At 36.5% G+C, this 15240-nt stretch overlaps 3 protein-coding genes across 3 annotated transcripts; 2 read left to right on the forward strand and 1 right to left on the reverse strand.

The window, feature by feature from the left end:
* Positions 1-2898: 2898 nt before the first annotated feature.
* On the forward strand, positions 2899-3375 carry LOC113290383 (bidirectional sugar transporter SWEET7-like). The gene has a single exon (XM_026539990.1). It carries the CDS (start codon positions 2899-2901, stop codon positions 3373-3375), a length of 477 nt encoding a protein of 158 aa, XP_026395775.1.
* A 3041-nt stretch (positions 3376-6416) lies between these two features.
* On the forward strand, positions 6417-7355 carry LOC113285367 (protein EXORDIUM-like). Its single transcript, XM_026534273.1, has one exon. The coding sequence runs from the start codon at positions 6426-6428 to the stop codon at positions 7353-7355; it is 930 nt and encodes a 309-aa protein (XP_026390058.1). The 5' UTR covers positions 6417-6425.
* Positions 7356-7733: 378 nt separating this feature from the next.
* Positions 7734-8435, reverse strand: LOC113290384 (protein NDR1-like). Its single transcript, XM_026539991.1, has one exon. It carries the CDS (start codon positions 8433-8435, stop codon positions 7734-7736), a length of 702 nt encoding a protein of 233 aa, XP_026395776.1.
* Between the last annotated feature and the right edge of the window lie 6805 nt (positions 8436-15240).

A 15240-nucleotide genomic window follows, 5' to 3' on the forward strand; every position in this document is an offset into this window, starting at 1 on the left:
AAATATACTAGTGAATACTGGTAAATTGCATTTAGGTGGTATTATAGCAATTTGAGTTTTCCTTGGAAAGGGTGTTTTTCCAGCTTCCTCTACTGCTTCCTCTAAGTGTCTCCTTCCACTATTTCTTCGCGCAGTCATCATTTCTCTTAGTTCTGCCATTTCTTTAAGAATTTATTCACCCATAGTTTGATCTTAGTCCTGTCGCATATGCCTTTTTAATCTCGCTTGCCTCAATCTATTCTCATGATTATTAAGTCACATGGCCTCTTGTATCTCTCTTTCTTCAGCTTCTTCTCTTCTTCTCCCACACCTTTCTCTTTAATCTCTCATATGTTCACGAATAGCATTATATCTTTCATCTTCTTCTTCGCGTGCATACTGATCTCTCAATATTTCTCTACCATGCAATAGAATTCTCCATTGTTCTGGATCATTTTCTTCATCATTATCTGATTCATAATGCATGCGATGTTGTTCGCCTGCATTTTGACGTATGTTGTTCCTTTGACCCTCTTGTCGGCGATGATGTTCACGCGGTTGCTCGTATCGGTCATATTCTATGCGTCTCTCATCGCGTTGATCTCGTAAATTATCATCTACTTGTAAGTTCTTATCAATCTTACCTAAAGGTTGCTCTCGCCTAGCATCTCTTGGATTAAATTGACTTTGTCTTGATGAACTTCTGCTTGTCATAGATCTTGATCGTGTAGCGCTTCTTGATCTATGTTCTTGCAATCTGAGATTCTCTTCTCTTAGATCATCATTCTGACGTATCAAGTTCGCACGCTCTTCCTCCTCTCTTCGCCATTCTGCAATTAATCTTTGTCTAAGTTCTGCAATTGTCATATTTTCTTCATTTCCTTCAATTCTTCCTACATCTCCAGTTCTTTGTTCCTCTTCTCCGGTAGAATTTGTTCGCGCAGTATGAATACTTAGTCGATCGTAATCAATATCATTGTTCTTCTCTTGTGCACGCTGAGGTCCAATAGGAATTTCATTTCTTTGATTTTCTCTTTCTCCTACCTCTCGTTGTTCAGGAATTGCACCTCTTCTTCTTTGAGCAATTCTTTTACTCCTCCTGGCTGTCGCCGCTTGTTCAGCAGTAGATTTGGTTCATACCATCACCACTTTTTTGTATTAACAAATGAAAGACTACTTTAAAGAGAATTGAAAGGTTCTAATGATGAAAATCTCAATTGTTTAAAGAAAAATGTCAGATCTAAAATTCTGGAAACTTGATTTCTAGTCGAATTCCCCAACAGGGTATATCACTCCTCCCTATTTCTAGTGCCAAAATGTAGTTGCAGGAAATCCTACAACTACATCCATACAAGAACCTAAACAATACTCTAAGAAATCATGGTGAAAATCATTCGTTTATTCATTAAGATCTTAAGTGAGATAAAAGATAATACAAAGACTTAACTTTCTCTTCAAATAAACTTTTTCTCTCCTAATTTCTTGACTAACTCACTCTAAAGATCTCTCTCATTACATGATAGCCCTTCCCTTTATATAGGATATTACATAATGGATGACAGCTAACAAATCCCCTATTTTCGGAATCACTGTGCGTTACAATCGCTCATTTACATTCTCTCAACTTCGCACACTTTATACTTCACACAGATCTTCATACTTTACTCGTGACTGTGCTGACATCATCAGATACATCACCTTAATTTTTCTATGTGTGATGGTCTTCGCTTATACTAGATGATTGTTACTTCGCATACTTTCACTCCTACAGTTCAAACTTTGACGCGGAAAGAAAGATATCATGAACGGCCTCTGAAGATCGGATTCTCACATGAATAGAAAGGTTAGTTGTAAATTTATGAGAACTCAACTAGAGGTTTATGTTCAACAAAAAATGAAGCCTACCACCAAAAGGTCGAGCCGGGGTGATACCTAGTAATCTGTACAAACACGAAATAGAACAAATTGAAGTTCTCGTCAGTCCTAACAGTATGCTAACTTGTCTTTCATAAAGTTATGGTGGTAAGAGGCCGATAATTTGTTTCATAATCTTATGACGCCTCCTGCTATGGCATTCATATGCGCCGCCCTCTATCTTGTCTCCGCGAGCAAGAAATATAGATTATCCATAGTAGAGTACCTACGGGTTTTATTACCTCTTTCCCAACCCTTTTATGTATGGGTGCCATCATGGGACACAACGGCAGAGGCGGCAAACAGTTTGCGTTTTTAGCACTGTCCGAAGCCCTTTAGGAAACATATATAGTTTCATAATCTTATGACAATTCCTACTTATAATTCGTAATTCAGACTCCCAACTATACCCACAATTTCATGTTAGGGGTAAGACTTTGGATTCTGAGCAATCTACAGCTTACCTAAAACTTGTTTCCCAGGATACAGTAAATACCTTTAAACATCTTTCCTAGTCCTAACCAGTTAAAACTCTTCCGATAAACTTCTAGGCTAGCTAGTCTATAAAATCACCTTAATAATAATAAGTCTGAGAATTATTTATTTTGTCCTACAATCATCTTCTTCACAATTAACTTCCATCATCCCATAGTTTCTCTGCTCTTCTTTAACTGACTCGATAGCCGTTAAATTAGGATGGATAGCACAGATGCAATGAGTACCATGTTTGGAATATTTGGTAACGTAATTCTGTTCCATATATTAATTCTTCATATACCAACGTTTTACAAAATTTATAAGGAAGGTCCGATTGAAGATTACTCTGCTAATACCAGCTTGGTTTACGTGCTCAGTTGTGAACTGTGGATTTACTATGGTATAGTACATCCCAACAGTCTTCTTATTGTAACTAGCAACGGGATCGGTCTCGCTATCGGATTCATCTACGTTGTCCTCTATCTCATCCATGCCAGCAAGGAACAGATCTCGTCTTTAGTCGAAAAGATGACGATTGGGTTTATTTACTACCTCGAAGCAGTGATTTTGATGACTCTGCTCCCTAAGTCGTGGAGAGATACCGCAATTGGATTGTTGTGTGTCTTGGTCCACCCTTTAATGTATAAAGTGCCATGCAACAGACTAGTCAGGGTTTGTGAGACAAAGAGGCTAGAGCATATGTCATTCTCGGGTTCAGTTCACGGTTTTTTGAATGCTGGATGCTGGTTATCATATGGGTTGCTCCGTGATGAACCCTTCATTATTACATGTAGCGCAGCGAATTTTGTTTTCGGTATAGTTCAGCTCAGTGTTTATGCATACTATTATTTCAACTACCCACAACCGAAGAGTTGCACAACAAATGATGAGAGGACTGCTGAAAGCAGTAACGCTGTATCAGAACCAGAAAAAACAAGCAACATCGATGATGAGAAGACTGCTCAAAACGAACTTCTACTTCCACTACTTGAGGATATGGTCTAGCATCAACAATTTCTTTTAATTTTTTGTAGGATTTATTAAGCTTTATTTTTAGGATAATACATAGTGGTGGTCTTATTTCTATGCCAAAGGTATATTTCACTTTTATTTTGAAAAATCAAAGTACAATCCTTTTGATGGGATTAAACTATTTATCTAGCAATATGTATTATCTTACTTTCACAAGATTCTTTTGCTTTGTTCATTATCATATCACTGACAGATGACAAAAAAATATTACTGCTGTAATTTGACACCAAAAAGAACTGAGAAAAGAAATTAACTTATGCGGAAAATGCTATTATTCTTGGCTTAATTAACGGCAATGCTAATCTCAATCCCCGTATTCTTTTGTCTTCTAAACCCCACATTCCGGAATCTCAATCCCCGTATTCTTTTGTCTTCTAAACCCCACATTCCCACATTCGGGAATGGTGAATCCCACGTTAACCTGAATACGGGTTTCGATATAAATGTGGAGCTTATATTCCCACATTCGGGAATGGTGAATCCCCTTCGATATAAATGTGGAGCTTAAATTACAGGGAGATGAATAGATGAATAGGAAGCCAAGTAGCATTTCCGCTTAATTTATGCGGGAAAAGCTATTAATCTTGGCTGTTTTTTCTATAAATTGTTGATGGAATTTTTAATGCTGACGAGTTCGGAAGGTCATTGGTAATATCCAATGACTTTAGCATGTAACTCGGTAACATCGCCAAATACCTATCAATGAGTTTACCCTGTACCTCATTGACACATCGGCTAACACCTATCATTGTTGAATAGAACCGGGGAGACAACCCGTAGGAGTTTCAGTTCAAAGTAGTGTTCTAGTTGTTGGATTTGATGAACCATATTCCGACAACAAACCTTCTCTAATCAGAATTCCTAGTTCTGTAAGAAATTCATGTGATTGAAAGCCATTCTTAGGACCCAATGGGTTAATTTAGTCCTACGCTCATGTACTTACGAAATAAAACCATTAAAGTGACACCCTTTTCATAAAATTAACTCATTTATTTGTATACTAATACAACAAAAGTAAACGTGCAACCTACCATTACATGAAGCTAAACTAACATGCTTATTTGTTTTTTCTTTCATAATCCGCAAGTTAAGATACATAATTTGAGACGCAAACATGCTCATCAGGCAACTACAGCCTGCTTATTTGCTTTTATAATCTGATCAACTTCACTACTTGGATGCTGCTGACGAGGTGGTGAACTTGGAAGTACCTGAACTTTCTTCTCCAATTCATTTACTTGTTGCTTCACTTTCTGTCCCGACTCTGTCACAGTCTCGGCCACTTCCTCCTCCTTTAATCCACTACCTTCCTCACGCGTAACGGTACCTGTTTCTATACCCGTACCAGTAGCAGTACTAGTACCACCAGCTAATAATGATGTAGTTGGCCTATTTTTATAAGATCTATAACTTAAGGCGAACATAGAAAGTGCAGCAAATGCCATTACAGCCGAAACTGCAAAACCAACTAAAGCAACTACAACAACTAAACCAGCAGGAATCAAGACGGGACTAAAGAGTAGGAGAAGTGGTGAAATTAGTAAGAGAGTTGTAGTTGATATAAAAAGAGCAGAATTCATTATTCCCAACAGTGGACCTACTATCACTAAACCAGCTAAGGTTGCATAAACAATAGTAGATGTCGCCATTTTACTTACATTTTGTACTTCACCACCACGACCACCACCAGATTTGGTTGCTCTAATAATATCTTTGTATTGCCCATCATCTGTGTCGAAGGGTCCTAATATTTTGTTGTCTTCCATTGATTTAAGATACTGTCCATTCGCCATTGATAGCTTCAAGTTCACTTCCCAGCTTGCTAGTTTAAAGTTTATCTTATCGTTTGGCCAGTGTTTGTTAGGGAATGACCAGTACATTAATAGGAAATCTAGTTTGGTACTACTGCATGGCAGGTACGTGGCACTTTATGAGCGCAACGTGGAGAACAAAGAAGACATTTGACTCATAGATTTTCAGTCAAACAACAAAAGGTACAAGTCCAAGGTTATCTTCTTTTGTGAGGGATTAGTGTTTTCGTTTCTTTTAAGCAACAAAATGAAAGCGTTTTATTAATATACGGCACAAGCACTACATGCATCCTCTTTTCTTATACATGATGATCTGACACTTACAGACAGTGGGGAACCAGGAATGTAGTTGGAGCGAGAAAATAAATAGGTAAATTACTGCACAGGCAAAAAAAAAAATAACATAATAAGTTTATAGAGTTTTCTTCTGTTCTTTTCTTTTCTGAAGATATTTTTCTTTTCTTCGTTTTTTTTTTTTTTTTTTTTTTGAAGGTAAGGTATAGTAAATGAACGAGCTTCGGGCTAGTTGCATTCAAAAGACGACCATGAATAAAGTCGGTAATCCCAAGAAGATAAAATACGAAGGATATAGCTAGAAGAATCCGAGGATCCTAGTTTAAGTGAGGGGAAACAAGATGACGCCGAGCTTGTGTAGAAAATGGGCAGTGGAGCAGATTATGCGCCACTCTTTCTTCATCCCTGCTCAACGAAATGGACATCCATTATTATGATTCTATCTACATGGTATGTCACGTGAAACTAATCTAGCCGTTGCTGGATAACTTCACCGAGACCTCTTCACCGTACGTATCAAGAGCTGGATTTCAAATTTGTCGGTTCCACCGCCCTGACACACCCACAAGCCACAAGTTAATAAATCCACTTGGAAGATTCCATAAGCTATAAATCATCCTAGTGAGAGTCTCCAAACCAGTTGTCTCTTAATCACTCTCTACCTTGGTTCAATGTACTTATATTGAACTTCAAAAATTCAGGGGACCTTTGAACGATATATATTATAATAGTACGTACGCCGCGAATCAGGCAGGCGCTAACTGGCTTTATCCTAACACTGCTAGATCTGTTTACATGAACGCATCCTATATAAACACATTGCTGATCCACTCCATTCTCATCAAGCACTCCATCTTCTTTATTCCAAACGCAACATATACACTAGTAGCTCTTTAGAATTAAGCAAAACACTAATCAATGGCTTCTCCTTCTACTTCCACTTGGCTTTTGAGTTGTTTTCTTTTATTTGTTTGTCTGTTGGATTACTCTTCAGCCACAGGTAGAAAGATTAATGGGTTAGTCCAAGATGAACCTCCTACACCGATAGTATACCACAATGGTCCACTTCTTTCTGGTCAAATCTCTGTCAATCTCATTTGGTATGGCAAGTTCCGACCTGCTCAGAGAGCCATAATCACTGATTTCTTCAATTCCCTCTACACTACACCCAAAACTCAATCCCCTTCAGTCTCCATGTGGTGGAAGAAAACTGAGAAATACTTGAGTACTTCTTTGGTTTTGAAATTAGGGAGACAAATCTTTGATGAGAAATACTCATTGGGTAAATCTCTAAGCGATAAGAAAATTGTTAGATTAGCATCCAGAGGTGAACAGAGTAATGCAATCAATGTGGTGTTGACGTCTTCTGATGTTAACGTCGACGACTTCTGCTCTAGTAGATGTGGTACTCATGGGTCTTCTGATTCTACTTCAAAGAAAACCAAATATACTTACATTTGGGTTGGAAACTCAGAGACTCAGTGTGCTGGTCAATGTGCGTGGCCGTTTAAGAAACCGATTTCTGGACCACGGGATGCACCATTAGTTCCACCAAATATTGATATTGGTTTAGATGGGATGGTGGTAAATTTGGCTAGTTTATTAGCTGGAACAGTTACCAATCCATATGGAAATGGGTATTACCAAGGAGAAGTAGATTCACCTTTTGAGGTATCTTCAGCCTGTACTGGGATTTATGGGAAAGGAGCCTACCCGGGTTATGCAGGAAAAGTGTTAATTGATTCAGCGAGTGGTGCGAGGTATAATGCACATGGTGTCAATAAAAAGAAGTACTTGTTGCCAGCAATGCTTGATCGTTCTACCTCTACTTGTTCTACTTTGGTCTAAGAACATTAGAGATATGGATTGGTAATTCGTATACATAGGATTTATTGTTAGTTACATTATGAAATTTATGATTATATTATGTAATAGTTCCTTTCAATTCATTCTTTTCGAAAAAACCGGAATTTTGTTTTGTTTAATAAAACTAGTCATAAAACAAATCCAAGGTAACCAATTTTCTGGTACAAAAACCCCACCCAAATATTTATTTAATTTGTTCAATCGTTGGATCTGATCGGGTGTACGTAATGTGATGGTTGGATCTGTTTTTTTTATCTTGAAATCTATATCATCTTCCGGATATTTCATAATAATTAAATAACATAAACGGTATTTGTGCTTCCGATCCCCTCTTACAAACAGGAGAGGATACATAACACGTTACAAACACCAGGTCAAAAATAAAACAGAAAAGTAAAAACCCAAAGCTGATAAAACAAGAACTAAAATGCTACATGGTTTCATACGTGGGGATGCTGAAGTGAGCCTCAAACTTCCGGGTACAGTTTTCTTTCCTTGATCATTCACATTAACATTTACGCCCAAATTAAACTTCCGTTTGTCGGTTGTTCTCACTGCATCATTAAGAGGGATCTTTAACTTGACATTTGAGGTTAAATTAAACAGAAACTTTGCAGTACCCCCATTGGCAATTTCCATCCTGACTTCCTCCCAAGGAACCCCAAAAGTCTGAACGGTCGCAAGACGGTGATCCACCTTAGCTTGATAAAACCCTGGTAAAGATACGTTTCCGATGGGTAAACTATTTAAATAGCCACTGGCATAACTTTTCTGGTAGTATAAACTGATGTTAAGCGCATCATAGTAAACACCGAATCCGTCACCATTTTCGTTCTTGAATATGAGATCAAATGATATCGTTGTGTTGGTGGTGGCATCCGTTTTATTGCTCGACAAGGCTTTATCGAGCGCTTGGACGTAGAATTTCTCTATAGAACATTTTGGTGAACGAATTTGATTTGTAATAAGCCAAGCAAATAAAGATAATAAGCCTAAACCGATTATGGTGGTGATAACACAACATAAACAACAACCTCTAGACCAACAACCTCTCTTCGACATTTATTTGTGTTTAATTGGTTTATTTGCAGTGTTTTGGGTTTTACCCGTCGATCCATATATACACATTTAAGTCATATGAAGTCTTCGTTTTTTTAGTTTTGTGTTTCATTTTCTTCTTCTTTTTTTGTCTTCTTCTTCTTGAACACGCAATGGGGGTGGGGTGGGTGGTAAAGTTCTTTTTCTACTGTTAACTCCAATATTCCATTAACAAATCCAATAAGATTTACTTTGTATAAGGATCCCCTTTCATACAAACATGAGAAGAATCCCCTTTCAATGAAAAACACAAAAAAGCAAAATCCTTTCTACATTTTCGTCGAAGATTGTACAAAAAAAGTGAAAACTAAAGATCTATTTTTCTTCTTTCTAGTATTTATAAGATCATATCAAGGTTATTTTCTTGCATCTATACTAGGAGCCGCGTTGGGAAGGTTATTTTGTTGAATCAAGCTGCTTTTGTTAAAGGTCGTTAAATGGTGGATATTATCTATCCGCTAAAGAGATACGGAAGGAATACCATTTGGGAGTGGGGTGCCAAAAGAAGTAAAAACATAATCAAGAGAATCTGGTCACTTTTTGCCGTTAGCTATTTGGTGGAGTCCGTGGGGGAGAGAAATGGTAGGTTATGCAATAACATCTCGAGAAGTACTAGATAACTAATTATGGCCGTGAAATGTTTATTTTATAATTGAGGTTTAAATTCTGGATTTTTTTTTTGATTTTTGTTTATCCACTTTGATTTGTAATTGGGATGCGGTGGTGCATAACTGTTCCATGTAACTCTGTTCTTCCCTTGTCACATTTTCAATGACTTGAGATTGTTTTAGTAAAGTGCCTTTTCTGTTAAAAATAAAATAAAAATAAAATAAAATAAAATAAATAAATATGGAAGGTGCTATGGACATTGATGCTGCGAACAATTTTTTGGTTTACATGGAAACAGCAAGGAACCGTCGTATTTTTTTTTCAGAGGAAAGAGCACCACGGTGGATGATGTTACTAGAGCCGCAAAGACTCTATTTTTCTTCTGGGTCAACCTGTCAAGGGTCCACTACTCTCACCTAGGTTACCATTTGGATCCATAGCTTCATTGGAACGATGTTTTCGTATTGGAGGATCGGTTCGGGACCTACTTTTCGGTTTTCTTTCTGGGAACAAAAGAACATGTTCTTCAAATTCCTTGGTTAAACAATTAATTTTTTACTTTGTTTTTTTTTTCTACATATATATCTCTTTCCGATACATGGAGCTTTTCAAAAATTAAAAATTATAACCATTGGGTTTGGTAATGCTTTTACTTTGCAGAAGCACTTTCAAAACTTATATACGTCGATAATTTTTGAAATTGATGATTGGTAAAAAAGATCAAAGTGCTTCTATCTAAAGCATTTCCCAAATTCCTCAATTTTAAAAACGGAAAATGGGTCATTTGTCCAAATATTTTTAAAACGTGGTTCAAATGGACGAGTAAAAATAAGTATGGGTGAAATGGACACTAAAAAATAGCAAGGATGAAACTGGATTCATCCTAGCTTAAACTTAAAAAATAGCGAGGATAAAACTGGATGCATCCTGATGTAAATTAAAAATAATAAAAAATATTTGAAAATGGGTAGGATGAAACTGGTTACATCCCGGCTATTTCTACATTTTTATCCATTAAAACAGTATCAAAATCTAGATGTCTTTTTCACCCACAAATTGTTGATTTTGGTCTTTTTAACCAATTTCGTGTTTTAAAAACTTGGGAGGAGGAGCTTTTAAAAGCTACAAAAGCATAAGCTTTGGCCCCACCAAAATTTAATGCTTGATTTATCCTTTTTGTCTCTATTTTATTTTGTAAATCACAAAAATTACCCTTAAATATATACGCAATCAATTTTTTATTTCTTATATTTTAATCTTTAAATATTATTATATTTTATTCTCAAACTATTTTATGATACCATTTCATTTAATTTGTCGAAAATAAAAATGAAAACAAATATTAAATAATTACTTAATTTTAGTTTGATTTTTTGTTTAAAAATTATATATATTAATTTTTTTTAACAATCATAATTATATTAACAATTAGTGAATTTAACATTTTCTATATTTATATTTATATTTAACAAGAAAATTGAATAAAACTAATTTCAGAGATATGTCTGTTTTTGCCATTTGTCACAATAACAATGGTTGAATCTGATATTTTAACAAACACACTTTGATTACTTTTTTAATCAGCTTTAACTTTAATTCGTATTTTACCAAACGTCTAACTGTTTTTTTCTAACAGCACAACACAACAAGGCACAGCAAAAAAGCTTTTTATGAAAGCCGCGACAATACCAAACTAAGCCTAAATATCCAATTAAGTCAAAATTAGTACACTATCGACCCGAACACGTGGCAGTGACCCAATCATGTTGATCGGTTGTCAATCGTCAAATATAATTTCACTTCCTTACTCAACTACAATAACGTAGAAAGTGGTAGGAAAAAGTTCGTATCCACATAGAGGCTTTTGTTGTTATGCAATTTTCGGTTTCTAAGATAACCAAGAGGGGTTTTTGTTTTAGCAAATCAAATAAAATAAAGCAAAGCAAAGTAAATAGTTGGAATAATCAATAAGGAGAAGATATTGGTCATGGGATAATATCATTCACAAACATGTATTTTCATCAATGATTAGAATTGATAATTTAATCTCTTATTTATTAAAAGTCCTAGAATACCTTGATTGCAAGAATATCCCGCTAATTCCGTAGTTTCAACACAACCACATTAAAAGATGCATATGTGAATTCTTCCTAGAAAGCAACCCAAAGTGTAAAAGCACACTTAAGTTTAACTCCCTAAAAGCTTTAAGATTTATGAAATAAGACTAATCAAAGCAAACAAACGTGTAAAAGCACTAATTTGCTTTAACCAAGGTTATGATTCATATGTGGGTAGTAGGATATATCACTACAAGCACTAACCACAATTATGCTACTTAAAATCAGGGGAAAACAACTTTTACGTATTGAAAACCCTAATACAGCTCTAGAGATGAAATCAAATCGGATTGATTCCGGAATCAACCAATCAAACAATCAAATCATATAACACTATAAACCATGAATCATAAACAATAAAGTTGAGACAAAACTAATCCATATAATCAAATAATATGCATTGAGAAATCAACTTTTATCCCATAACCAATAAGTGTATTTAGTTACTCATAATAATGGAGTTCATCATCATCATAATCAATAAAATAATAAAGAAGATGAAAGCAAAGCAAACCCTAGAAGTAGTTTTCTCCAAAGCTCCAAGAAGAATAATAAAACGTGATCTCCTAAAAGTTGTAGGAGTCTTTCTTTTATATCCCTTTGCTTCCCAAAATTAGGTCTAATCTTCAAAGTCCATTAGTTGAAAATCCACCAAGCCCATATGTGAGAAAAATCCATATAGAAACTCTGCCAATTTATCGCCGAAAAATGGTCGGAAGTTGGACGGAAAGTCGCCGGAAATCGTCCAGATAGGTGGATGGAAATAGTACTCAGGTGACCGGAAAAGTCCACCCGGTCACCAGTCAGACGAGTCAACTCGAGTCAATGGGTCAGCATCTTACTCAGCTGGATGGGCTGAGTGGCCAAGCCAAAGCCATTGCAACTTGCACATGACAGAGCTGTGTTGCACAATGATACTTCACTAGTCACTCCATCCATGTTGGATGTGCATTCTTCTTGCAGCTCTTGTTCGTATCCATGGCACCACCAGTTTCAGCCTCTGCCGCTTCATTTTGTTCTCTCCTGCAACTGCAGCTTAGTCATAGCTTTGGCAACCAACAGTATCAGTTCATTTCCTCATTTACACACGACAACTTCGACTCTGTCTACTTCATTAGAGCTCAACATGACCAAATCCACCAGCAAAACATCATAACCTGTAACAACATCCGAGCCACATTCCACCTGCAACTCCATCATACATTCTCCCATCTCAGGCCATCAATAACTCGAATTACATAGCACCTTTATGAATATTTCATCCCTGGCATCACTACCAGTACCCATTACCTCCATCGGTCACATCACCAACTGCATCAATCCATCTTGAGCACAAACCACTTACTTACACTATTGCCACCATCTGTTGCAGCTACTTCTTGAGTTTCAACTCCCTGTAAACCCAACATACATCTAAATCATATGTAGCGGTCCCATTCTTCACAGCTCATCACCATAATCTTCTCAGCTCAATTATGCAAAATACTATTGCCTCAATCCATCAGCACCAACAAATCCATCCCATAAGATCTCCAAATTCATCTCAATTGTTCATCTTCACCCTTGGTACTCAAATGCAACCAACTTCTATTAAGCTCACTTCCATTTCAGCACCACTTGTGACTTAAGCAACCCATCTGACCTGCAATTTCCTCAAGCCATCATCACTGCATTCTACAATTCCCATGAAAATCAACATTGTTCTCATTTCAGCACAAACCCCACTCCATCTCAGATAATTATCAGCAATTGCAACAACTGTTAAAACTAACATTTCTTCCATTTGTTCACTACCTCATATTCATGACCACCAAAAGCAACCAATTACACCCCTATAGTTCATTATCAACAGCTGCAGTTCATGCCTGCAACTCCACTGAAACCAGCACCACCACCAATTTCTCTTATTCAAGCTACTCAAACACCACCAGCTGAGCACCACTATTAGTCTTGTCACCACCAGATTCTACTTCATTGTAGCCTTGTTCTTCATCTCTTTCTTCTCCTGGCCTAACTCACCATCAGGACCAAAAATATCAACCATCTGAATCATTTCAAACCCTAATTCATAAATCAACAGAAAACCCCTCTCTGAGATCTTATATTTCACACCTAGGCATTCACAAATTCGAGATCTGTTTCCAAGTTTCAAACCCATGTTTCTTCCAGTGATTAAACCCTAACTTTGTGTTTCTCCATGTTCTTCTCTTCCGACGAAATCACTTAGCAGAAAACCACCATGATAACTCTCAATCGATCATATCTTCGATCTTATTCTCTCAGCAGTAACATCTTCTTCTCAATCTCCCTGAGTTTATTATCACCACCAACAACAGCGTATCTCTCAGTTTCAGACTGAATAATGAGAAGAATTACAACTTCTCTGAATTCTAAATTTGTGTAGGATGTGGAATTGATATTGACATCCGGTACATTAGGATAAGGGACACCCATTTCATCTATGGTTTGTCAGTTTCGCAGAACTGACTGCCTACACTCTTCCTTGCTCAGCTGTCAGTTGCGGGGAACTGACCGTTCGTTCTTCGCCTACATTGGGAAACCTTAGTCCGCTCCAAGTATAACTCTCCAGTGAATTGACTTTGTTTCCTTTACGCTCCAAATGGTCGTTTTCTCCTTCTTTTGCTACAAACGACTCCAAAGTACCTAATAACTCAAATTCAAAATAAGATACATAATTTACAAGAAAAATAACACAGAAAGCATAAAATACTAGATATAAAATTAGGTGTTTTAGACACCTCTCAAATTCCCCCACACTTAGACTTTGCTAGTCCTCGAGCAAATCAAACAAAACTAATTCTAAAATACATACAACTCCGTGTCGTCGAGGCTACGGTCACTTTTAGCATAAATAACAAGCCTTTAAACCCCTAGGTGTCCCTAGTGGATGAGTTATAGTCTCGTGAAGGTTTACAAGAGGTATGCCTACAAAACCTACTATCCAACTTACTAGTTCTCCGAAAAGATAGTATCCAACGTGCTAAGAAGACATAGAAATTATGCACACTAGCAATAAGAAGTTAGACACATAAATGAACACAATCTCATCCTTAAAAGTTGAGAGAGAAATAACCATCCCTTCTCGAAATAAAATCGGGTTCGGAGTGATCAAAAGTCTCGATTCTGCGTCACAAGAAAGGGTTTTATGATATTGATCTCAATAATAAATAGCTCTTTATGGGTCACACATGTGTCCAGGTAGGAATGAAGAGAAAATCCTGCGACACCTTGAATGGTAGGAAGGTAAAAACCCTCCGAAGTATTTTGAAAACCCACATCTTTTATCATTTTTAAAACCATTTTTTCTGACGATCTCTTAGAAAGGAAATCAACCACTTAACGAAGGTGGGAATATGCTTACTTACCTCGTTATCTGTTCGGCGTTCAGTTAGTACCACTCTCACAGCATCCATAGAAACGTCTTCGGTCTTCAATCCTTGTCTTCATCTTCGTCTTCGGTCTTCAACACTTATGATAACTCTTAAACTTCGTAGAATCTTGACAATGTGATTCTTTCCTCTAATTCCTTGTTGCTTGAAACTTCATTATGGATATTTCTTCGTCCATTGGCTTTATTGAATGAATAGAAAACCAAAAATGAACTAAACAAACCAAAATATAATACAATGGATTTTTTTTCTCTTTTTTTTTTTCGAGACATCAAAATAAAATAAAACTAAAGACGAACCTAACATTTTTTATTTATTTTTTTTGCTTGAGAAAATAAAAAAAAAACTAACAAATGAAAATGCAAAGGCCATGGTATGAGTAATTTACCACTCAATTCTTCACAACTTGTATGTCTTGATATCATTAACTTCTTGAATTCTTATCTTAATAATCTTCACTCTTGTACAATAGTCTTCGACTTGTAAAAATTTTGCTCCTTGTCTTGTTGCTTTACTTGAATCTGAAATCTGCTCATTTATGTACCGTTGCTCATAAACCTTGAACGTCTTCAACTTTCTTTCGAATTTGTGATGCTCTTCTTGTTGATGATGATGGTGTTTCTATGGACCCGT

Source organism: Papaver somniferum, chromosome 6, assembly GCF_003573695.1.
Source record: "Papaver somniferum cultivar HN1 chromosome 6, ASM357369v1, whole genome shotgun sequence".
Lineage (NCBI taxonomy): Eukaryota > Viridiplantae > Streptophyta > Magnoliopsida > Ranunculales > Papaveraceae > Papaver > Papaver somniferum.

Coding starts and splice junctions, on each gene's coding strand:
- LOC113290383 (XM_026539990.1), top strand. CDS start 2,899: ATGACGATTGGGTTTATTTACTACCTCGAAGCAGTGATTTTGATGACT.
- LOC113285367 (XM_026534273.1), top strand. CDS start 6,426: ATGGCTTCTCCTTCTACTTCCACTTGGCTTTTGAGTTGTTTTCTTTTA.
- LOC113290384 (XM_026539991.1), bottom strand. CDS start 8,435: ATGTCGAAGAGAGGTTGTTGGTCTAGAGGTTGTTGTTTATGTTGTGTT.